This window comes from Anolis sagrei, chromosome 4, assembly GCF_037176765.1.
Source record: "Anolis sagrei isolate rAnoSag1 chromosome 4, rAnoSag1.mat, whole genome shotgun sequence".
Taxonomy (NCBI): Eukaryota; Metazoa; Chordata; class Lepidosauria; order Squamata; family Dactyloidae; genus Anolis; species Anolis sagrei.
In genome coordinates, this window is record NC_090024.1 from 122,158,101 (window position 1) to 122,181,721 (window position 23,621).

The 23,621-nt window shown below is 45.3% G+C and overlaps 1 protein-coding gene across 1 annotated transcript; it reads right to left on the reverse strand.

The window, feature by feature from the left end:
* Window positions 1–433: 433 nt before the first annotated feature.
* On the reverse strand, window positions 434–22,948 carry TSEN15 (tRNA splicing endonuclease subunit 15). The gene is made up of 4 exons (XM_060774494.2): window positions 22,740–22,948; window positions 17,380–17,461; window positions 15,599–15,734; window positions 434–794 (listed from the first exon to the last, which is right to left on the reverse strand). The coding sequence occupies exons 1-4, from the start codon at window positions 22,908–22,910 to the stop codon at window positions 587–589; spliced, it is 597 nt and encodes a 198-aa protein (XP_060630477.2). The 5' UTR covers window positions 22,911–22,948; the 3' UTR covers window positions 434–586.
* Window positions 22,949–23,621: the final 673 nt, after the last annotated feature.

The following is a 23,621-nucleotide window of genomic DNA, read 5'->3' on the forward strand; positions in this document are numbered from 1 at the left end:
GAGCTCACCCTGCTCCCCAGATTCGAACCGCCGACCTTTCGGTCAGCAGTCCTGCCAGCACAAGGGTTTAACCCATTGCACCACTGGGGGCTCCAGTACATCTGAATTAAAAGAATAAGCAGGGTTAGTCTTCTTTTGTCTGAGCTGAACTATAAACTTGGCTGAACATTGCTTTACTCGACATGAGGCCTGCAGTCAAGCAGTTTAATTTACCAGGTGCTGTGAATACTTTATGGTAAAATGCACAGAGGAATTTGCTAGAGAAAAGGCAGTGCTTCATAAAATTAAGTACTCTTCGGTTCCTATGGGACAATTACTGAGGAAAGAACAAACCCCTGAATTTCACTTCATTTCCAAAGTTTTCCTTTTAAAACAAAGCCTTCAAAAGTGAACATACTCATGAGGAATGGGCAGATTCCTGAATGGATCCGTGACAGCTTTGATGTCCCAGTTTATTACCAGATATGCACCTCAATATCCTGCCAATTTTCCAGGATTTTCAAAACAGATGTTCTGACTCCCAAGTGCACATTTTAATTTCAGGCTGATTCAGATCTGAAGCACACGTGACTGGTTCATCTCCCGATCAACTCAGAAACTTCTTTCTTTTTTTCTTCCGCCACTCTTTATTGCCCGTGTCTTCAGCGTTACTAGGAGGTTCTGGGGTTACAAAACCATCCGTCAGTTTATAGTAGACTATTGTAGAGTCTGTTTCAACCACAGCCAGAGTGATGGCCAGCGAGGGAGGTGCCTCGTCCTCCAAAGCCCATGCGCTCTTCATGATCTGCCTCATTCTGAAAGAAAGAAAGCAAATGACTTCCAGTTTGTCAACATCTCCCTTCGATTGTGGTGCTCAGTACTGGCACAGTGTGATTCCCCGTGTGGTCTGACCAAGGCAGAATATAGGTAGCATGACTTCCCTGAAGTTAGACACTACACTCCTATTTATGCGGGCCAAAACAACAACTACAACAAAACTTTGTTTATATACTGCTCTATTTCCTCGAGGGGACTCAGAGCAGTTTCCAAGTAACATCATCAATACATACAAAGAAAACAGCATCAACATAAAATTATTATTATTATTATTATTATTATTATTATTATTATTACTTTATTTGTACCCTGCTAGCATCTCCCGAAGGACTCGATGCGGCTTACATAGGCCAAGGCCTCAAAACACAACACAATACAACACCTAATGCAAATTAAAAACAGTTAAGCAGTATAAACAACAAACAATCAACAATACATCAAGACACTATAAAACTGGGCCGGGCCAGAGTAATGGGTTCAAGATTAAAAGTGCTGATGTGGCAGAAGGTATGTAGGATTATAAGTAAGTGCAGTGTGCGGTGTGCAGCAATCTTAGTTCTACTAAAGTGCTTCTGGGACTTGGTATTGGAGATTCCTAATCTGGGAAGGCACATCGGAACAGCCAGGTCTTCAAGTTCTTCCTGAAGACTGCCAATGTAGGGGCCTGTGTAAGATCTTTTGGGAGGGCGTTCCAGAATCGGGGGGCCACCACAGAAAAGGCCCTGTCTCGAGTCCCCACCAAGCGCGCTTGCGACGCAGGCGGGATCACGAGCAGGGCCTCTCCAGATGACCGAAGTGAACGCGTGGGTTCGTAGACGGAGATGCGGTCACGCAGGTAGCGTGGTCCCAAACCGTTCAGGGCTTTGTAGGTAAGCACCTGCACCTTAAATTGGGCTTGGAAGATAAATGGCAGCCAGTGAAGCTCCTTGAACAGGAGGGTTGACCTCTCTCTGTAAGGAGCACCAGTTAACATCCTGGCTGCTGCCCGTTGGACCAGTTGGAATTTCCGAGCCGTTTTCAAGGGCAGCCCCACGTAGAGCGCATTGCAGTAGTCCAATCTAGAGGAGACCAAGGCATGGACCGCCCCGGCCAGATCAGCCTTCGTGAGGTACGGTCGCAGCTGGCGCACGAGTCTCAATTGTGCAAAAGCCCTCCCGGACACCGCCGACGCCTGAGCCTCCAGCGTGAGCGATGAATCCAAAAGGACTCCCAAGCTGCGAACCTGTGGCTTCAGGGGGAGTGTAACCCCGTCCAACACAGGTTGCCACCCTATACCCCGATCCAGTTTGCAATCGACCAGGAGGACCTCTGTCTTGTCGGGATTGATCTTCAGCTTGTTAACAAGACAATATAAGCCAGCTGCGCCCATATCTTGGGAAATCTGACTTGGCCATGGTGGTCCATGCTCTTGTTACATCCCGAATAGATTACTGCAATGCATAACCCCATTTGAAGACTGTTCAGAAGCTTCAAATGGTCCAACGGGCGGCAGCCAGGTTATAACAGGAGCGGAACTCAGGGAGTACACTACTCCTCTCTTGCGTCAGCTCCATTGGCTGCCAATTTGCTGCTGAGCACAATTCAAAGTGCTGGCTTTAGCCTATATAGCCCTAAACAATTCTGTCCCAGCTTACCTGTCCAAACGTATCTCCTCCTATGAACCATCTTGACGATCTTGACAGATTAGAGAAATGGGCCAAAACTAACAAAATGAAGTTCAACAGTGACAAATGCAAGATACTCCACTTAGGCAGAAAAAACGAAATGCAAAGATACAGAATGGGGGACGATGCCTGGCTCGAGAGCAGTACGTGTGAAAAAGATCTTGGAGTCCTCGTGGACAACAAGTTAAACATGAGCCAACAATGTGATGTGGCGGGAAAAAAAGCCAATGGGATTTTGGCCTGCATCAATAGGAGCATAGTGTCTAGATCTAGGGGAATAATGCTACCCCTTTATTCCGCTTTGGTTAGACCACACCTGGAATATTGTGTCCATAGGAGGGTGACTAAAATGATTAAGGGTCTGGAGAACAAGCCCTATGAGGAGCGGCTTAAGGAGCTGGGCATGTTTAGCCTGAAGAAGAGAAGGATGAGAGGAGATATGATAGCCATGTATAAATATGTGAGATGAAGCCACAGGGAGGAGGGAGCAAGCTTGTTTTCTGCTTCCATGGAGGTTAGGACAAGGAACAATGGCTTCAAACTACAAGAAAGGAGATTCCATCTGAACATGAGGAAGAACTTCCTGACTGTGAAAGCCGTTCAGCAGTGGAACTCTCTGCCCCGGAGTGTGGTGAAGGCTCCTTCTTTGGAGGCTTTTAAACAGAGGCTGGATGGCCATTTGTCAGGGGTGATTTGAATGCAATATTCCTGCTTCTTGGCAGGGGGTTGGACTGGATCGCCCATGAGGTCTCTTTCAACTCTTTGATTCTATGATCTAGGAGCTTAAGATCGTCTGGGGAGGCCCTGCTCTTGATCCCACCTGCCTCGCAAGTGCAATTGGCAGAGACGAAGGACAGGGCCTTCTCAGTGGTGGCCCCCCGGCTATGGAACTTCCTTCCCAGGGATATTATATATAGGCCCCCTCCCTCCCAACTTTCCGGAAAAAAAGTAAAGACCTGGCTCTTTGGGCAAGCTTTTGAGAATGCAGCGGAATAGATAACACGGATCTACGAATGATGAACATGGGATGGCCAGACGATGTTACTGGATAACGTTTTTAACAGGATTACAACAATGATTATATGTTTTAACAGTTTTTATATATGTTTTATATTGTAATGTTGATTGTTTTTAATGGCACTTTTATGAATGCCTGGCAACGAATTGTGCCGCCTTGAGTCACCGTATTGCTAAGAAAGGCGGGCTAAAAATATCGTAAATATATATCATAAATAAATAAATAAATACATTTTAAAAGCCAGCTCCTTCTGGATCCCAAGATAGCTGTCTCATATGTGAAGAACGAGAAGAGAACCACTGACCGCATAGGGAAGCTGATGAGGAAACACAACATACAAACTATCTACAGACCCACCAAGACAATCCAACAAATGCTATGTTCAGCAAAGGACAAGAGGGATCATCTCGCTTCTGCAGGAGTTTACCGTATACCATGCAGCTGTGGACAAGTCTACATAGGGACCACCAAACGCAGCATTGCCCAAACACGAATCAAGGAACATGAAAGGCACTGCAGACTACTTCAACCAGAGAAGTCAGCCATAGCAGAGCACCTGATGAACCAACCTGGACACAGCATATTGTTTGAGAACACAGAAGTGCTGGACCACTCTCACAACCACCATGTCAGACTACACAGAGAAGCCATTGAAATCCACAAGCATGTGGACAATTTCAACAGAAAGGAAGAAACCATGAAAATGAACAAAATCTGGCTACCAGTATTAAAAACCCAAAAATTACAACAGCAAAACAACAGAGAGGAAGCAGGCAGGGACATCAAATAACCTCTCAAAGAAAGATTCCTTCTTTGGAAGCTTTTAAGCAGAGGCTGGATGGCCATTTGTCAGGGGTGATTTGAATGCAATATTCCTGCTTCTTGGCAGGGGGTTGGACTGGATGGCCCATGAGGTCTCTTCCAACTCTTTGATTCTATGATTCTATGATTCCCCCAGGCACTTCCAAGCCATTAAATGCTAATCAAGGTGGTCAGTTGAAATATTCACAACTAGCTCCAGAGAAGCCATTGAAATACACAAGCATGTGGGCAATTTCAACAGAAAGGAGGAAACTATGAAAATGAACAAAATCTGGCTACCAGTATTAAAAAAACTCTAAAATTGCAACAGCACAACAACAGAGAGGAAACAAACAAGGATATCTAATTACCTCTCAACAAAAGTTTGCTCCAGGCACAGTCAGCCCATTGTATGCTAATCAAAGTGGTCAGTTGAAACATTCACACCTAGCTCCAACAGACAAGAGTCCTTTGTCTCACCCTGGTCATTCCACAGATATATAAACCCATTTTCCTACTTCCAACAGACCTCACTACCTCTGAGGATGCTTGCCATAGATGCAGGCGAAACGTCAGGAGAGAATGCCTCTAGACCATGGCCATACAGCCCGAAAAAACCTACAACAACCCAGTGATTCTGGCCATGAAAGCCTTCGACAATACAACGAGAAGAGAGAAAGAATACCCTGAAAAATATCAAGTAGCTGCTAGAAAGACCAGATCTTAGTCACAGGTCCATTTACTTATTTGAGACCACCTTAAAAGTGTATTGAGCTAGTGCTAATTTCCTTTTTTCCCTGCATCATAAGCATGCCAGTTAGTTCCCACATATCCCCTCGGTGCTGGAGATGATTTAGAAAATATCCTACAAGGGAATGCATCTCTGGAATTAAGGAAGTCGGCACTTCCGAGGCCTCAAGGCATCATTGTTAGAGCAAACGTAAAGAATTCCTGATGAGCTTTACTTCTACAAAGGTCATTTGTGAAAGGGAGACAGAAGGGGATCTGACTGTGAAGCTTTCTGCCCACGATTACACTGCAGGCATTGTATAGCACATCTGCCATGAATAAGGATATTGATAGGCTATGCGTCAAGTTGATAGAATAATGCATGCTGGCCAAGAACATTTCCAACTTCAAAAGAGTTGTGGGATAAAAGCACGGAAATACCGGTGGAGGGAGTCAAATGAAGACAGGGACACTTGGTGGTGACTCACTGTTTCCAACATTTATTCTGAATTTCTGAAAACCTAAGACAACCGAGTGGCACGAGAAGCTACCTTATACTAAGTCAGACCAATGATCCATCTATCCTAGGACTGTGTACAGTGACTAGCAGCAGCTTTCCAAAGTCTCAGGGCCCTTCCACACAGCCATATAACTCATAATATGAAGGCAGATAATCTACAATATCTGCTTAGAGCTGGGTTATTTGAGTCCACACTGCCATATATCCCAGTTCAGTGCGGATTTTACACAGCTGTGTGGAAGGAGCCTCATACCGGGACTTTTCTGGCCAGACCTGGAGGTGCCAGATACGAAAAAGTATGGCCACTTGCCTGCAAAGGAGACATTCGACCGATTTGCCCCCTCCTCTGAATTCAGTAAAAATATGGAGTTAATTAATATATGTTGGGGGTACTTTAGGGAGAAATGAGTTTCACTCAGCTTGACTTGAAATATGGAAGTCAGTACTGCAGCATCTGGGGGTTCCTTCTGTAACTTGGGATCTTGGATCTGTACCTCAAATTCCTAGACCAGCAGAAGTATATCTATATGAATAACAATGTAATGTTCGTTTGTGGGATTAACATAACTCAAAAAACACTGGGCGAATTGACACCAAAGTTGGACACAATACACCTATCTGGTCAATGAGTGTCCATCACCCCTAAAAACACACAAAAATCCAGCAGAGTGGACTTTAAAACCAAAATAAACCATATATACATATACACATATGTTCATATACACATGCACACATACATATATATATACACACATATAGATAGGTAGGTAGTCCCCTGACATTAAGTCCAGTCATGTCTGACTCTGGGGTGTGGTGCTCATTTCCATTTCTAAGCCGAAGAGCCAGCGTTGTCCATAGACACCTCCAAGGTCATGTGGCTGGCATGACTGCATGGAGCGCCGTTACCTTCCCGCCGGAGCGGTACCTATTGATCTACTCACATTTGCATGTTTTCGAACTGCTAGGTTGGCAGAAGCTAGGGCTGACAGCGGAAGCTCACGCCGCTCCCTGGAATCGAACCTGTGACCTTTCGATCAACAAGCTCAGCAGCTCAGTGCTTTAACCCACTGTGCCACCGGGGGCTCCACACACATATAGACACACACATATATATACGCAAGCACACACAAATATACACATATACACACACATACATATACACCTATATACATATACACACATATAAACACACATATATGCATATACATAAGCACACACATATACACATATACATATACACATATAAACACAGAAATATACATATACACATGCACACTAACATACACACACATAGATATACGCAAGCACACAAATATACACATATAGTATACACACATACATATACAACTACACACATATATGCATATACACACACATATACACAATATACATATACACATATGAACACAAATACACAAATATAGACACACATAAATACACACACATATATACACACAAGCACACATATATACACATATACACAAATATACACACACAACATTACAACAATACACAATATGCATATACACATATAAACACAGAAATATACATATACACATGCACACTTACATACACACACATAGATATACGCAAGCACACAAATATACACATATAGTATACACACATACATATACACATACACACATATATGCATATACACACACATATACACAATATACATATACACATATGAACACAAATACACAAATATAGACACACATAAATACACACACATATATGCACACAAATGCACATATATACACAAATACACAAATACACACATACAACACATGTGCAAAACCACATATATATACAAGCACACATATATACACATATAGACAAATATATATACGCACACATATGCACACATAAAATGCATACACAGACTAGGCCACAGCAACGCGTGGCAGGGGATGGCTAGTTATAAATATAGCACAAGCCTTACTGAAGGGAAGGTGTAATACAGGGGTCCTCAAACTATAGCCCGAGGGGCCGGATACGGCCCTCCAAGGTCATTTACCCGGCCCTCGCTCAGTGTCAACCTGAGTCTGAAAGGACTTGAAAGCACAACAACAACAACAACAACAACAACAACAACAATCCTATCTCATCAGCCAAAAGCAGGCCCGCACTTCCAATTGAAATACTAATAAGTTTATAATTGTTAAAATTGTTCTTCATTTTAATTATTGTATTGTTTTTAAGTGTGGGGGTTTTTTTGCACTACAAATAAGATATGTGCAGTGTGCAAAGGGAATTCATTCATTTTTTTTTCAAATTATAATCTGGCCCTCCAACAGTTTGAGGGACTGTGACCTGGCCCTCTGCTTAAAAGGTTTGTGGACCCCTGGTCTAATATTTATCATCTAGTGTAGTAGTTTGAGCATTGGACTAAGACTCTGGAGACGAGAGTTCAATTCCCCTTTGGGTCATGAAAACCCGCTGGGCGGCCTTGAGTGAGTCACACTCTCTCAGCCCTAGAAAACCCTGTCACACCATACATGGTGAAAAACTTGAAAGCATACAACAATATCACCATCGTATTGTCGAAGGCTTTCATGGCCGGAATCACTGGGATGCTGTAGGTTTTTTCGGGTTATATGGCCATGTTCTAGAGGCATTCTCTCCTGACGTTTCGCCTGCATCTATGGCAAGCATCCTCAGAGGTAGTGAGGTCTGTTGGAAGTAGGAAAATGGGTTTATATATCTGTGGAATGACCAGGGTGTGACAAAGGACTTTTGTCTGCTGGAGCTAGGTGTGAATGTTTCAATTGACCACCTTGATTAGCATTTAATGGCTTGGAAGTGCCTGGGGGGAATCTTTCGTTGAGAGTGATTTGATGTGCCTGATTGTTTACTCTCTGTTGAAAATGAAAATGAACAAAATCTGGCTACCAGTATTAAAAACAGCAAAACAACAGAGAGTAAACAAATCAGGCACATCAAATCACTCTCAACAAAAGATTCCCCCCAGGCACTTCCAAGCCATTAAATGCTAATCAAGGTGGTCAGCTGAAGCATTCACACCTAGCTCCAGCAGACAAAAGTCCTTTGTCCCACCCTGGTCATTCCACAGACATATAAACCCATTTTCCTACTTCCAACAGACCTCACTACCTCTGAGGATGCTTGCCATAGATGCAGGCGAAACGTCAGGAGAAAATGCCTCCAGAACATGGCCATATAGCCCGGAAAAACATACAACAACCCAATATCACCATCCTCCAGGAGCACTACAATTATTACGTACATGGTATGTTGCAGATTTTTCCCACTTTACAAGGAAATAAAAGCTTCCAGACAGTGACACAAGTAAGGTTGTTGAGAGCCAATCTGAAAGCCTGTTTGAGAACTCCGTTTTATTACTCTTAGTCTTCCAAAGCTCCTTGCTAATGGCTACTGAGCAGCCAGAGAAATGAGCTAATATAATATAGACTGTGCCAGAACAAGATGTCAGTGTTATTGCAGCTTTTATTTCTTTTCTCCGCTCGGAAAAAAGAAAAGCACTTGACACTGGACATATGTTACTCATTCAGGAAAGCCATGTGCAACAATTATGAACCTTCATTCTGCTTTTTCAGCACAGAAGCTTGCATGCTGGTCGCTTCTGTGGCGAGAGAATCTGCCGTCTACGAAGACGTTGCCCAGGGGACGCCCGGATGTCTTGCAATCCTGCGAGGAGGCTTCTCTCCATCTAAAACACAGACATGTGCCTTTCATCTCAAGAACAGAGAAGCATCCCGAGCTCTGAAGATCACCTGGGAAGGAATCCCACTGGAGCATTGCAGCACACCCAAATACCTGGGAGTCACTCTGGACCGTGCTCTTACCTACAAGAAGCAGTGCCTGAACATCAAGCAAAAAGTGGGTGCTAGAAACAATATCATACGAAAGCTGACTGGCACAACCTGGGGATCACAACCAGATACAGTGAAGACATCTGCCCTTGCGCTGTGCTACTCTGCTGCTGAGTATGCATGCCCAGTGTGGAACACATCTCACCACACTAAAACAGTGGATGTGGCTCTTAATGAGACATGCCGCATTATCACGGGGTGTCTGCGCCCTACACCACTGGAGAAATTACACTGCTTAGCCGGTATTGCACCACCTGGCATCCGCCGGGAAGTAGCAGCCAATAGTGAAAGGACCAAGGCAGAGACATCTCCAGCTCATCCCGTTTGGGTATCAGCCAGCACGCCAACGACTTAAATCTAGACATAGTTTTCTAAGATCTACAGAGACCCTCGCTGGAACATCCCAGCAAGCGAGAGTCCAAAAGTGGCAGGCTCAAACCCAGCACCTCAACCAATGGCTGATACCAAATGAGAGACTCCCTCCTGGGCACACAGAAGACTGGGCGACTTGGAAGGCATTGAACAGACTGCGCTCTGGCACCACGAGATGCAGAGCCAACCTTCAGAAATGGGGCTACAAAGTAGAATCCTTGACATGCGAGTGTGGAGAGGAGCAAACCACTGACCACCTGCTGCAATGCAACCTGAGCCCTGCCACATGCACAATGGAGGACCTTCTTGCAGCAACACCGGAAGCACTCCAAGTGGCCAGATACTGGTCAAAGGACATTTAACCAGCTACCAAACTCACAAGTTGTGTACTTTTCTGTTTGTTTGCTTTGTTCTGTTAGACTGGTTGTTCTGACACGACAAATAAATAAGCACAGAAGCTGAGATTTGAATGGAGAAACGCTAGAGCAAAATCTTTGGTTAATAGTTCTGACCTGGAAATCTCCAGCCTTGGGGATGTTTGTGAAACAGTCTTCCTGCAGATGCTTCTAGAATGCTAAATCAGACTTGCTTTCCTGTTGTTGTTTTCTTCTACAAGTATTCCCTGAATCATTCCTACTTTCTTTCATCCTACACTCTGTAGCCCAGCCTTCCCAAACCCTCCAGATGTCTTGGCACTGTAATTTCCATAACCCAGCCAGCAGAGTTCTGACAAAGGGAGGTGCTCCCATCTAACACATCTGGAAGGTACTAGGTTAAGGGAGCCTGCTGTATCATCTAATGCAGGGGTCCTCAAACTTTTTAAACTGGGGGGCCAGTTCACTGTCCCTCAGACCGTTGGAGGGCTGGACTATAGTTTTTTTAAAAAAAAAAATCAATAAAAAAATTCCTATGCACATTGCACGTATTTTATTTTGCTGTGTGGAAGGGCCTTTAGAGGGGGTTCTTTCTAGCCCTCTTTAGGCAGTAATTCCAGGAGCAGAGAATGGGAAATCTTCCTATTTCTAGTCTGAAGAAAATCTGGCTACCAGTATTAAAAAAAACCTCTAAAATTATAACTGTAAATAAAGAACAACACTCAAACACAGGGGAACTGCAGACAAGAAACAATCAGGGCCAGCTAATCACCTCTCAACAAAGGATTCTCCCTAAAAACTGTCAGGCTATGAAATGGTAATCAAAGTGGCCAATTGAAACATTCATACCTACCTCCAACAGACAAGAGTTCTTTCTCCCACCCTGGATCTTCCACAATTTTCCTAGTTAAAGGTTTTCCTCTGACATTAAGTCCAGTTGTGTCTGACTCTGGAGTGTGGTGCTCATCTCCATTTCTAAGTCGAAGAGCCGGCGTTGTCCATAGACACCTCCAAGGTCATGTGGCCGGCATGACTGCATGGAGCGCCGGGGAAGCCTCCCTTGGCTGGCTCACGCTGCCCATCGGGCCCGATGGGCAGCATGAGCCTGCCAAGGGAGGAGCAGCTCCGCACGGCCTACCCGTGCGTAAAGCACCACACAAGGTGCTCATCTGCATTTCTAAGTCGAAATTCCAGCAGTCACCAGCCCATCCCTCTCCAATGCCAGTAATACAGCTTAATGGCGTAACATTAGAAAATGTGGACCATTTCCGCTACCTTGGCAGCCACCTCTCCACCAAAGTCAACATCGACGCTGAAATACAACACCGCCTGAGCTCTGCAAGGGCAGCATTTTCCAGAATGAAGCAGAGAGTGTTTGAGGACCGGGACATCCGTAGGGAGACCAAGGTGCTTGTCTATAAAGCTATTGTCCTCCCAACCCTGCTCTATGCCTGTGAGACGTGGACTGTCTACAGACGTCACATGCAGCTCCTGGAACGTTTCCATCAGCGCTGCCTCCGGAAAATCCTGCAAATCTCCTGGGAAGACAAGCGGACAAACGTCAGTGTGCTGGAAGAAGCAAAGACCACCAGCATTGAAGCAATGGTCCTCCAACATCAACTCCGCTGGGCCGGCCACGTTGTCCGGATGCCTGACCACCGTCTCCCAAAGCAGTTGCTCTACTCCGAACTTAAGAACGGAAAACGGAATGTTGGTGGGCAGGAAAAGAGATTTAAAGATGGGCTCAAAGCCAACCTTAAAAACTCTGGCATAGACACTGAGAACTGGGAAGCCCTGGCCCTTGAGCACTCCAGCTGGAGGACAGCTGTGACCAGCAGTGCTGCAGAATTTGAGGAGGCACGAGTGGAGGGTGAAAGAGAGAAACGTGCCAGGAGGAAAGCGCGTCAAGCCAACCCCGACCGGGACCGCCTTCCACCTGGAAACCAATGCCCTCACTGCGGAAGAAGATGCAGAGCAAGAATAGGGCTCCACAGCCACATACGGACCCACAAGGAAATCCATAATGGAAGACCATCTTACTCGTCCAACGAGGGATCGCCTAAGTAAGTAAGTTCTAAGTCGAAGAGTCTCCAAGGTCATGTGGCCGGCATGACTGCATGGAGCGCCAGAGCAGCCTCCCTCAGGCTCACGCTGGCTCACACTGCCCATCAACAGGCTCACGCTGCCCATCACACCTGACGGATAGCGTGAGCCAGCCAAGGAAGGGGCACTGTGTGTGGGGGGGGGGGCGCTCCTCCTCTGCGGGCCGGATAAGTGCCCTTGGTGGCCCGGAAGTGGCCCGCGGGCCGTAGTTTGAGGACCCCTGATCTAATGCGAGACTAGTAAGAATTAATTATGACTCTGAACCATGGGGAATTGCAAATGTTGCTCCAGGACAGGAGAATCAGAGAGAGATAAGCACTTCCGGCACAGCACAGAGCTTGTTAACTGAGTGGATGACAATATGTTCTTTTCTGGTCATGTCAGCTATCAAAGCCAAACTGCGCATGGACAAATATAATTCGGTGTGCTGTCTCCCATATTCATTATACCTACATGTCTAGGAGAATACTAATATCACTCTTTTGTGAATGACTTTTGCCTACATGTGGAGCTTGATGCAGTGAATCAATGCAAGTTAAACATGAGCCAACAATGTGATGTGGCGCCAAAAAAAGCCAATGGGATTTTGGCCTGCATCAATAGGAGCATAGTGTCTAGATCTAGGGAAGTCATGCTCCCCATACTCTATTCTGTGTTGGTTAGACCACACCTGGAATATTGTGTCCAATTCTGGGCACCACAATTCAAGAGAGATATTGACAAGCTGGGGTGACTAAAATGATCAAGGATCTGGAGAACAAGCCCTATGAGGAGCGGCTTAAGGAGCTGGGCATGTTTAGCCTGAAGAAGAGAAGGCTGAGAGGAGATATGATAGCCATGTATAAATATGTGAGAGGAAGCCACAGGGAGGAGGGAGCAAGCTTGTTTTCTGCTGCCCTGGAGACTAGGACGCGGAACAATGGCTTCAAACTACAAGAAAGGAGATTTCATCTGAACATGAGGAAGAACTTCCTGACTGTGAGAGCCGTTCAGCAGTGGAACTCTCTGCCCCGGAGTGTGGTGGAGGCTCCTTTTTTGTAAGCTTTTAAACAGAGGCTGGATGGCCATCTGTCAGGGGTGATTTGAATGCAATATTCCTGCTTCTTGGCAGGGGGTTGGGCTGGATGGCCCATGAAGTCTCTTCCAATTCTATGATTCTATGAATGAATTCCACACTTTCCACACTTGTTATTCAGAAGTCCTATTCCAACTTCACAGTAGAACTAGGCACATAATCCTAAGTAGAGTCACTTGCTGGTTTTCAACCAAAAACAGAAAAGAGCTCGCTAGAGAGAAGTTCCACTCTACATATTTGCCCGATTGGAAAGCCTAGTCACCAAGTGGGCTTTCCATCAATGTAATTCATTCACTCGTTGCCATCCCAAGAGTGTCCTTTACTCCAGTGCCAAAGAGAGCAAACAACATCACTACAGCGTGGACTTATGGAAACGTGGCATGAATGAAAACCTTAATGAGGTTGTAGGAAAAACATACCGTAGCTCCACGTAATAAAAGCATGCTTCAACAGAGTCAAGATTTGCATTATTTCCATGTTAATGTCACAACCTAATGCAGATCAATTGAAAAGACCTGGAAAATGCTAAGACCCTCTTGTGCCGTCACACCCAGACACTATAAAGTTAAAACTAAAATGTGCTTCTCTCTTTATCCAGGTGAACTGCGGGTGCCTTACTTAGAAACTCAGGATTCTCAGCAACGGAGGCCACTCCAGATTTGAACATCAAACAGAACATTTATTTCTCAAAGTCCTTGACGGACTTGGCACAGCTTGTTGAAGTTACAAACACAAACAGTCAAATTGTGAAATTATATAGATGTTCCTTCCTTCTTTCTTCAGCTGCTGAGTTAACTTCCCCCCAACGGTAGAAAAATCCTGGGATTCTTTACCCTAGCCCTGAGCTGCTATTTTTAGAAAGAGCAGGTCTTTCCCTATGTAAGCTCAAGGTTAGTTTGGGGATATTGACAAGCTGGAATGTGTCCAGAGGAGGGCGACTAAAATGATCAAGGGTCTGGAGAACAAGCCCTATGAGGAGCGGCTTAAGGAGCTGGGCATGTTTAGCCTGAAGAAGAGAAGGCTGAGAGGAGATATGATAGCCATGTATAAGTATGTGAGAGGAAGCCACAGGGAGGAGGGAGCAAGCTTGTTTTCTGCTTCCCTGGAGACTAGGACGCGGAACAATGGCTTCAAACTACAAGAGAGGAGATTCCATCTGAACATGAGGAAGAACTTCCTGACTGTGAGAGCCGTGCAGCAGTGGAACTCTCTGCCCCAGAGTGTGGTGGAGGCCCCTTCTTTGGAAGCTTTTAAACAGGGGCTGGATGGCCATCTGTCAGGGGTGATTTGAGTGCAATGTTCCTACTTCTTAGAATCATAGAATCATAGAATCAAAGAGTTGGAAGAGACCTCATGGGCCATCCAATCCAACCCCCTGCCAAGAAGCAGGAATATTGCATTCAAATCACCCCTGACAAATGGCCATCCAGCCTCTGCTTAAAAGCTTCCAAAGAAGGAGCCTCCACCACACTCCGGGGCAGAGAGTTCCACTGCTGAACGGCTCTCACAGTCAGGAAGTTCTTCCTCATGTTCAGATGGAATCTCCTCTCTTGTAGTTTGAAGCCATTGTTCCGCGTCCTAGTCTCCAAGGAAGCAGAAAACAGGGGGTTGGACTGGATGGCCCATGAGGTCTCTTCCAACTCTTTGATTCTATGATTCTATGAAGTAATAGAGCCTCTCCCAATGACAGAGAAATCCTGAGATATTCTCTGCCTCAGCGCTGAGCTGCTATCTTTAGAAAAAGCAGGTCTTCCCCTATCCGAGCTCAGCACCAGTTTCAAAGGCAAGAGGGTAAGTATTCACGATGGCCTGTCCGAGCTGCCTAGCTTGACCACAAGCACATCTGAGCCCTTGACCGCTCCAGCTGGAGGTCGGCTGTGACCAGCAGTGCTGCAGAATTTGAAGAGGCACGAATGGAGGGCAAACGGGAGAAGCGTGCCAAGAGGAAGGCGCGTCAAGCCAACCCCGAATGAGACCTCATTCCACCTGGAAACCAATGCCCTCACTGCGGAAGGAGATGCACAGCCACATACGGACCCACAAGAATACTGGAAGACAATCCTCCTCGAAAAATGAGGGATTGCCTAAGTAAGTCTCCTCAAGTGTCACTCTCAAAATATCTTAAAAAGATACACCTCCAGTGAAGATCTGAATAGAAAAACAAAGTCACACAGAATCCTTCAGACACTCCTAGCCAAGGGCATTATAGTCCTGAGCATTGCCATCCCACAGTTTCTTTACCTGTAAACTTCCATGGGGACTTGCTCACCTTTCATGGCTGAAGGATATGTGGACAGGCGTAGGCACAACCATTTGCAAATCCTCGTCTTCTTTCTCTCGTCCGCGGAGGCACACAAGCTGCAATTCTCCCAGGCCAAAGTAGGACACCTCGTGCCAATTTCTAACTGATGGATAAATCAGAGGCATTGACTTAAGTCCTAGGACCTCACCATACTAGCCAGATTTTCAGTTCTTGCTGTGTTACCATTTTCAAAATTCCTCTTTGAAGACATTAGTACTTTTTATAAATTGAAATGCTGTTATTTTTAGGAATATAAAATATATATAAAATGCAATGGGTATAATGGCTTGGTCTAAAAATTTGATGAATTTAAGGTACAATTTATTTATTTTATTTTATTTAGAACTTCGGAGGTCTTCTCGACCTCCAAAGAGGGACTCAGGCTGGTTCACAACAAAAGATTCATAAACAATAGTTTAAAACATCCCATCCCATAATACACTAATACATAATACATAAAATACATTAAAATACAATCATATAATTACATAAGGCCAAGTCGTCAGAATAAAATCACAATTCATCACCATCCGTCCATGTGTTCAAGGGTTCTTGACTCACTCATCAAATGCTAAATTCCAGAGCCAAGTTTCCACCTGCTTTCTAAAAGTCAGGAGAGAAGGGGCAGTTCTAGTCTCCAGTGGGAGAGAGTTCCAGAGCCAAGGGGCCACCACCGAGAAGGCCCTGTCCCTCGTCCCAACCAGACGCGATTGTGAAGGAGGTGGGACCAAGAGCAGGGCCCCTCCAGAAGATCTTAACAACCTTGATAATTCATAGGGGAGAATCCGTTCGGACAGGTAAACTGGGCCAGAGTCATTTAGGGACTTTAATTTAATTAAAAAAATAATTTGCTCTATAAAATCTTATTACAGTGGCAAGATCCTGAAACGTAAGGAACCGCTTTGCTTTTACACATTAATGAGGAGAGCAAAGGAAAACCAATACAAATAGAAGAATCTAATGACTTCAGTAGAAGGAAACAAAATATTTCATTTCAACTGGCCCTTCATAAAGCAAAACAGAAGTGAAACACCGAGAAAAAGAAAATAAAACCAGTAAGAATTACAATGACGTGAGGTCAAAGTCTATCTATCACTTAGGCCCCTTCTACACTGACATTGGTAAAGGTAAAGGTTGTCCCCTGACGTTAAGTCCAGTTGTGTCTGACTGGGGTGTGGTGCTCATCTCCATTTCTAAGCCGAAGAGCCGGCGTTGTCCATAGGCACCTCCTACGTCATGTGGCCGGCATAACTGCATGGAGCACCGTTACCTTCCCGCCGGAGTGGTACCTATTGATCTACTCACTTTTGCATGTTTTCAAACTGCTAGGTTGGCAGAAGCTGGGGCTGACAGCGGAAGCTCTTCGGATTCGAACCTACGATCTTTCTGTCAACAAGCCCAGCAGCTCAGCGCTTAAACCCACTGCACCACTGGGGGCTACACTGACATATAATCCAGATTACCAAAGAAGATAATCCACATTGTCTGCTTTGAACTGGATTATCTGAGTCTCCTCTCAGCCTCCTCTTCTTCAAGCTAAACATGCCCAGCTCTTTAAGCCGCTCCTCGTAGGGCTTGTTCTTCAGACCCTTGATCATCTTAGTTGCCCTCCAGTATCCAGAGGGCCCTGCCTTTTACTAGTCTTATGTTCGCGCATATATATATATATATATATATATATATATATATATATATACACATATATATACATACATCAATCTGCTCTTGAAGATATCCCACCAACTTACCTTCTAAGAGGTCTAAGTAGACTAAGAAGGCAGCATACACCCCACTGCTGTCAGCCACATCCAGCGACATCATCTTTGTAAACTGAAATAACAAAAGGAAGTGAAGCATGTAAAAGCTCCCCAGGAGCAGTTATATGGTATGCAGCTCCCCCCCCCCCCCCCGCCCCCAAAATCCCAGACTGTATCCATTACATTTTTGGAAATGTTTTCCCATAAATGGCAGGGACTATTGGCAGACCTCCTCCAAAAACATGGCACACACAGTTCCTTTCTAGAAAAGAGTGGCAGGAGGAAGGTCTGCCAAAAGATTTATTGTAGGTAAAGTCTGTTAAAGAACTCAGGGATCACATTTTGTAAAAGGCCAATGAAAGTGTCATCCAAATGTCCTTTCGAGTGCAAAAGAGATACAAACATTTTACCAAAATCGCTTGTTAGTGAAACAAATTCTGTCCTAAGCTTTCTGGCGATGGAGAACTTGGTAAGAAAGAATAATAATAATAATAATAATAATAATAATAATAATAATAATAATAACACAACAAGATGAGTCCACAGCAGACAAGATCACTCTGCTGGCTGTTGCATTGGATCACACGTCGGACACTTCCCAAGTGTCTAGGACTGTGTCATGTATCAGCGAATAATGCGCGCAGATCCCAGTAAGGTGGCCTTCTGCAGCAGGCAGATGGTAATTTTGTCAGCGCCTTTTGTGTTTAAGTGCAGGCCAAGGTCTTTAGGCACTGCACCCAGTGTGCCGATCACCACTGGGACCACCTTGACTGGCTTGTGCCAGAGTCTTTGCAGTTCGATCTTTAAATCCTCATATCATGTCAGCTTTTCCAGTTGTTCCTCCTCAATCCTGCTGTCACCTGGGATTGCGACATTGACGATCCATACTTTGTTTTTTACCACAATCGTGAGGTCAGGAGTATTGTGTTCCAAATCTCTGTCTGTCTGAATTCGGAAGTCCCAGAGGAGTTTGGCGTGTTCATTCTCTTTTCCGGCTTGTGATCCCACCAGTTCTTTGTCGCAGGCAGAAGGTAAACTTTTTCCAGCTTGTGATCCCACCAGTTCTTTGTTGCAGGCAGATGGTATTTGTGGCACAAGTTCCAATGAATCATCTGAGCAACTGTGTTATGCCTCTGCTTGTAGTCCGTCTGCGCGATCTTCTCACAGCAGCTGAGGGTGTGATCTATCTAGGAATACCAAGGTGCTTGTTTATTGTCCTCCCAACCCTGTTGTACGCCTGCGAGATGTGGACTGTCTACAGACGTCACATGCAACTCCTGGAACAATTCCACCAGCGCTGCCTCCGAAAAATCCTCCAAAGCTCTTGGGAAGACAAGCAGACAAATTTTCAGCGTGCTGGAAGAAGCAAAGACCAGCAGCATTGAAGCGATGGCCCTCCGCCATCCACTCCACTGGACCAGCACATTGTCCGAATGCCCGACCACTGTCTCCCAAAGCAGCTGTTCTACTCCAAACTCAAGAACGGAAAACAAAATGTTGGTGGGCAGGAAAAGAGATTTAAAGATAGGCTCAAAGCCAACCTTAAAAACTCTGGCATAGACACTGAGAACTGGGGAGCCCTGGTCCTTGAGCGCTCCAGCTGGAGGTCAGCTGTGACCAGCAGTGCTGTAGAATTTGAAGAGGCACGAATGGAGGGCGAAAGAGAAAAACGTGCCAAGAGTTAGGTGCATCAAGCCAACCCCTACCGGGACCGCCATCCACCTGGAAACCAATGCCCTCACTGAGGGAGAAGATGCAGATCAAGAATAGGGCTCCACAGACACCTATGGACCCACCGTAAATACACTAATCCTGGATGACTATCCTCCTCGGACAACGAGGGATCACCTAAGTAAGTAAGTAAGAATTCCTGGCATTGTGTCATGCTGTAATCTATTGATGGGACTTGATGTCTTCTGTATATTAAGAACCAAAAGTCAAAAAAGTAAAGGCTGCAGTTGTAAAGTTCGCATTTCATAGGCTTGAGTGATTTTAATACTTTCCCAGACAGCTGATTATTTGGATTACGCAACCAGAAAAATAAGCTTTCTTTGAACAAGACCTAAGAGGGTTATTACGGCAAAAATCACATCAGATCATGGACTGACAAAAATATGTGATCCCTGACCCAAACTCAGACAGATAACAGTTCTCTACCATTCTCAAAAACTTGCACATTCCTACTTTAAAATGAGAATTATCTACCCAATGTTACCATTTATGAGTTCTTAACAGGCATCCACACTGGTCATGAGAGTTTTTCAGGCTGTATGGCCATGTTCTAGTGGCATTCACTCCTGACGTTTCACCTCCATCTGTGGCAGGCATCCTCAGAAGTTTGTTCAGAGGTCTGTTGGCAATGAGGCAAGTGGGGTGTATATGTACCTGTGGAATGTCCAGGATGGGAGAAAGAACCCTTGTCTGTTGAAGAAGTGTGAATGTCGCAATTAGCAAGCTTGAGTAGTATTGAGTAGCCTTGCTGCTGCAAAGATTGGCTGTTGCTGTCTGGGGGCATGTAGCGTACCTGGTTTTCAGTAAGGCCTTCGACAAGGTCCCCCATGACCTTCTGGCAAGGAAACTAGTCCAATGTGGGCTAGGCAAAAGTATGGTGAGGTGGATCTGTAATTGGTTAAGTGGACGAACCCAGAGGGTGATTCTCACCAATGCTTCCTCTTCATCTTGGAAAGAAGTGACAAGTGGATTGCCGCAGGGTTCCGTCCTGGGCCCGGTCCTGTTCAACATCTTTATTAATGACTTAGACGAAGGGCTAGAAGGCATGATCATCAAATTTGTAGACGACACCAAATTGAGAGGGAGAGCCAATACTCCAGAGGACAGGAGCAGGATTCAAAACGATCTTGACAGATTAGAGAGATGGGCTAAAACTAACAAAATGAAGTTCAACAGGGACAAATGCAAGATACTCCACTTTGGCAGGAAAAACGAAATGCAAAGATACAGAATGGGGGACAATGCCTCGCTCGAGAGCAGTATGTGTGAAAAAGATCTTGGAGTCCTCGTGGACAACAAGTTAAACATGAGCCAACAATGTGATGTGGCAGCAAAAAAAGCCAATGGGATTTTGGCCTGCATCAATAGGAGCATAGTGTCTAGATCTAGGGAAGTAATGCTACCCCTCTATTCTGCTTTGGTTAGTCCACACCTGGAATAGTGTGTCCAATTCTGGGCACTGCAATTGAAGAGAGATGTTGACAAGCTGGAATGTGTCCAAAAGAGGGTGACTAAAATGATCAAGGGTCTGGAGAACAAGCCCTATGAGGAGCAGCTTAAGGAGCTGGGCATGTTTAGCCTGAAGAAGAGAAGGCTGAGAGGAGATATGATAGCCATGTATAAATATGTGAGAGGAAGTCACAGGGAGGAGGGAGCAAGCTTGTTTTCTGCTTCCCTGGAGACTAGGACGCGGAACAATGGCTTCAAACTACAAGAAAGGAGATTCCACCTGTACATGAGGAAGAACTTCCTGACTGTGAGAGCCGTTCAGCAGTGGAACTCTCTGCCCCGGAGTGTGGTGGAGGCTCCTTCTTTGGAGACTTTTAAACAGAGGCTAAAGGCCATCTGTCGGGGTGCTTAGAATGCAATTTTCCTGCTTCGTGGCAGGGAGTTGGACTGGATGGCCCATGAGGTCTCTTCCAACTCTAGGATTCTATGATTTCAATGGCTTCTCTGTGTAGTCTGACACACAAAAAACCACAGCAACCCAGTGATTCCAGCCATGAAAGCCTTCGACAATACACTAAGTATCTTTGATAAGAATACAAGGCTGTACTAGATGCCACCAAAGTCCTAGCAGTATACTATTCCCAACCAGAAGTACCTGTTTCATTCTACATCTATATAAATAAAAATGTAATGTTCATTTGTGGGATTAACAGAACTCAAAAACCACTGAACGAATTGCCGCCAAATTTGGACACAAGACACCTAACAACCCAATGTATGTCCTTCACACAAAAAAAATGATTTTGTCATTTGGGAGATGTAGTTGCTGGGATTTATAGTTCACCTACAATCAAAGAGCATTCTGAACTCCACCAACAATGGAATTGAACTAAACTTGGCACACAGTTCTCCCATGACCAACAGAAAATACTGAAAGGGTTTGGTGGGCAGTGTCCTTTGGTTTTGGAGTTGTAGTTCACCTACATCCAGAGATCCAATGATAGATCTGGACCAAAGTTGGCACGAATACTCAATATGCCCACATGTGAACTCTGGTGGCGTTTGGGGAAAATAGACCTTGACATTTGGGAGTTGTACTTGCTGGGATTTATAGTTCACCTACAATCACAGAGAATTCAGAACCCCACCAACAATAGAATTGGGCCAAATCTCCTACACAGAATCCCCATGACGGCCACAGCAGCGTGTGGCAGGGGACGGCTAGTCTATATAAATAAAAATGTAATGTTAGTTTGTGGTATTCACAGAACTCAAAAACCACTGGACAAATTGACACCAAATTTGGACAGCATACACCTAACAACCCAATGTATGTCCTTCACTCAAAAAAATTGATTTTGTCATTTGGGAGTTGTAGTTGCTGGGATTTATAGTTCACCTACAATCAAAGAGCATTCTGAACCTCACCAACGATGGACTTGAACCAAACTTGGCACACAGGACTCCCATGACCAACAGAAAATACTGGAAGGGTGTCCTTTGGTTTTGGAGTTGTAGTTCACCTACATCCAGAGATCACTGTGGACTCAAACAATGATGGATCTGGACTACACGAATACTCAATATGCCCAAGTGTGAACACTGCTGGAGTTTGGGGAAAATAGAATCTTGGCATTTGGGAGTTGTAGTTGCAGGGATTTATAGTTCACCTACAATCACAGACCATTCTGAACCCCACCAAGGATAGAATTGGGCCAGCCTTCCCACAGAGAACCCCCATGTGGGCCACAGCAATGCATGGCAGAGGACGGCTAGTACATTATAAAATCCATATTACATGCTTTGAACTTGATTATATGGCAGTGTAGACTTATATAATTCGGTTCAAGGCAGATAATGTGGATTATATGGAAGTGTATATGCCAGCTCTGGATTCGGAAACTGAATTATGTCAGTGTAGATCCAGCCTGAGTCTGCACTACTCATATAATGCAATTCCAAACTGCATTAGATGGCAGTGTTGATGGGGCCCTTCCAAAGGGACAAAATTGCCTCCAGCCATTGAGCACGGGAAAGCAGATGCTAATGTTGGTGGAGCAGGCATCAAATGAGATTCCATGACATGATCCCACCCCTCTGATATTGGAATGAAATCGGGCCATCCACACGCATAGTCATAAACGGTTTCATCCCGCCCTATCCTTGCTCACCGCAGGATGCACTTCTAGCCAGCTCCCTCCCGGTGCCCACTGCGCAGGCGCCGCGGCTCCCTGCTCCTCTCCTTCCTCCTGCTTCGCCAGACCAGGGAAGCCGAAGCCTCGCGCCGGGGGAGCCTCGTCCCCGCTGCCGCCGTGCCCGCAGCTGCTCCCTGGCGCTTCCATGCTCGAAGTGGGTGTGTCGCGGCTTCGCTCCGGCGGTGCCTCGACATTCTAAGCCCCCGCGGAACATGCGCACGGGCTCTAAGGTTCCGATTTCACCTCTCGGGCTCTTACTTCCAGGCTTTGAAGGACTTTTTCAAGCACCGAGGGGGCAGGTCATTGCCATTAGAAGTGGTGCGTCCCCGGAACAGCAAAACTATAACATATGCAGCCTCCCTCTGAGTATTTCCTAATCAAAATTGAGGGGGAAGCCGTTTTTATTATGCACTAGCTGTCCCCTGCCACGCATTGCTGTGGCCCGGTCTGGTGATCTGGAAAATAAAGTAATGAGAAAGTGTTGGTTTCTAATATATGTAATGTCTCTCTGCTTGTGAGTAAACTAAACAGTATTTCTTCTTGTTTCTTTGTCACTGTTGATGTGGAGATTGTGTGATTTGCCTACTCTGTAACATGTAACATATCATTGTCCTTCTTTAGGGGTTCCTCAACATCTACACAAATGACCAGCCACTGCCAGAAGGGACAGAGAGTTTCATCTATAGGTTCTTGTGGGTTTTTTCGGGCTATATGGCCATGTTCTAGAGGCATCTCTCCTGACGTTTCGCCTGCATCTATGGCAAGCATCCTCAGAGGTAGTGAGGTCTGTTGGAACTGGGAAGGGGTTTATATATCTGTGGAATGACCAGGGTGAGACAAAGGACTTTTGTCAGTTGG